Source organism: Quercus robur, chromosome 12 (genome assembly GCF_932294415.1).
Source record: "Quercus robur chromosome 12, dhQueRobu3.1, whole genome shotgun sequence".
NCBI classification, from domain to species: domain Eukaryota; kingdom Viridiplantae; phylum Streptophyta; class Magnoliopsida; order Fagales; family Fagaceae; genus Quercus; species Quercus robur.
Genome location: NC_065545.1, coordinates 4,835,178 through 4,837,647, shown reverse-complemented (window position 1 = coordinate 4,837,647; position 2,470 = coordinate 4,835,178). Strand labels below are relative to the sequence as shown.

The 2,470-nt window shown below is 38.1% G+C and overlaps 1 protein-coding gene across 1 annotated transcript; it reads right to left on the bottom strand.

Annotated features, from left to right (window-relative positions):
• Positions 1-923: 923 nt before the first annotated feature.
• On the bottom strand, positions 924-2,266 carry LOC126707919 (carboxylesterase 1-like). Its single transcript, XM_050407661.1, has one exon. It carries the CDS (start codon positions 2,122-2,124, stop codon positions 1,117-1,119), a length of 1,008 nt encoding a protein of 335 aa, XP_050263618.1. The 5' UTR covers positions 2,125-2,266; the 3' UTR covers positions 924-1,116.
• Positions 2,267-2,470: the final 204 nt, after the last annotated feature.

Below are 2,470 nucleotides of genomic sequence, written 5' to 3'. Positions count from 1 at the left end.
AAATACCATCCATGGAAAAGAGAAATAGTTAGAAATTACTAAAGAGAAAAGGGAAAGAATAGTAAGTAATCAAAGAAGGTTGGCAATAAATTGATAACCAAAACAAAATTGGCAACCTCAACTTACATCCACTCTTCTTGTTGAACTAGATTATTTCATGAAATTTTAAACTGTATTCGAGATAAATCTAGACCCATAACAACAAAATAGTTTGAAAAGACCTAAAAGGCATCTACTTGAAAGAATTTTTATTTTTTTTATGACGTGATTTGCATACTCATTAACAATAAATATTTGACAACCGATTTCTCAAATGAGGAATTTTAGGGCCCATTTGTTACCGTTGTTTAAATAACAATTTTCAATGTTTAAATAATATTACACATATTTTCACACATTTTTTCACTCACACGTATTTTTAGAAAATATAAACAACGTTATTAGAACAACATTACCACCTAACGTTACTAAAACAACATTACCTAAGGAGTCCTTAGACTTCCCTCTTACTGCTCTAGGGCCATCTATCTTCTAAAGCAGTTAACTTTAGTTTAGATACAACCAGAGCACGGCTCTTTCAGTTTGCTTAAAGTATAAATGTATAATACACGTCAGAGCAAAAAAAAAAAAAGTATAATACAACTTGCAATTCTTTTTTTCTTTTTGCGACGCGTTTTAGGACAAATCAACAGCAAAGGGCGGCTACAACCTACAACTTTGGTTCCTTGACTTTATTTTTTGAGAAGAAATAAACCCCATGTCTGATTTGAAGATAAAATAGCAGCTGTTTACGTACGGTCTAAGGATTAGGATAAGATAAACCTCTTGATAGCTTTTGTTTATAAGTCAAAATTAAATGTCTCTATAAAGATTAGAGCTAGTAGGACTGCAGGAGTATTATAAAGTATAAACAAAGCCCAGCCAACTCATAATTGTTGTGGATTTGAGGCTGAATTTATCTATTCCAGCTTACTTGTAAACCTTTACAGTACACAGAATTAGAGAACACTCATAAGAAACAAAATTTAATTTGCTTATTGAATAAAAAATTTATTCATAGAAAATAAAAGAAAACAGCATATGTTTCCAAGTGGAATCGAGAACCGGGAAACCATCCTAGCAGCATTTTTCTAGGAAATGCCTTAGGAACACAGACAGTGCATTAGCTTTCGTGGCATCCATTAGCTCCACCCCATGATAATCTCCTTCATTAAATTGTGCCTCTACCTTAACACCCTTCTTCTTCAACATTTCTACCAGCTCCATCTGACGGTCTATCAATGGGTCTCCATCACAACCTGTCACCACAACCCACCAACCCAGCTCTCTAATTTGATCAAATTGATCAAATCCATCACCCACCGTTGGATTGCAATACTCATGATCACGGTCAACCCCAATTGGCAAAGCCAATTTCCACATCAAATCAGTACTGCATAGTGGCAAAACTGGAGCGTTGAGCAACCTTAGCTCGGATTCAGTCCTTTTTGACCCACCAAAGAACGGGTGGTGCAAAATCAGCCCTTTGATCTTCAATGGTTCAAAATCACCAACGGCTGTAGATGCACGTAGCCCCACGTGATAGGCTATATTGCCACCCGCACTAGTACCCATTAGAAAACACTTGGAATAATCAGCAAAGTCACGTAACAATTTTTCTTGTGTACATTTGATCCAATGTAACGCTTCCACTGCATCGTCGTACGCCGCAGGAAGGCGGTGCTCGGGAGCGAGACGGTATTCGACGGAGACGATCACGGCGGAGAGTTGAAGTGCCATGTTGAAGCAAAAGTCATGATTCATGGTGGAATCAGCACTTAAAAGAATAAAACCACCACCATGGTAGTACACAATGAGAGGAAGTTTTGTATTACCGACACTGTTGTTGGTGGAGGTGTTATCTAGTGCTTGGCGAGGTAAGAATATTCGGACCCAAGTGTTGTGATTTGGGTTGAGAGTGACATCTTTGGTGATCACAGGGGTGGAACCGTTGTGATCAGGTGCGGCAGGGGTGCTAGGAATTTCGTAGAGACGTTTGATGGTACCGTCACTGTTTTGGATGATTTGGAGGTACTCATAGGGATCAATGGTGGAAACCGGTGGTGCAGTTTGGTCTCCGGACATGGCACTGATCTTGTCGATGAAAGGATAAAGAAAGCTTTCTTTTGTTTTGTTTTGTTTTTTGAGAATCGAAAAAAATATTGTTTAGCAGTGTAGTGCTTTGATAGTGTTGTGGTTCCTACTTTATATGCGATTCAGTTCGTTGGTCTATTTTGTATTTAATACTTAGTGGGTTGCTAGATGGACTATTATTGCGTGATCTGTAGTTTATTACATTGCTAACATCACAAGTTAGGCGTGCTCATATCAATGAAGTCAATACCGTACCAGAAACTGTACCGGTTTAACCAACGGTACGATATATTTCGGATATCGATCAATACCGGTGTACCGTTTTGAGTTTATCGCT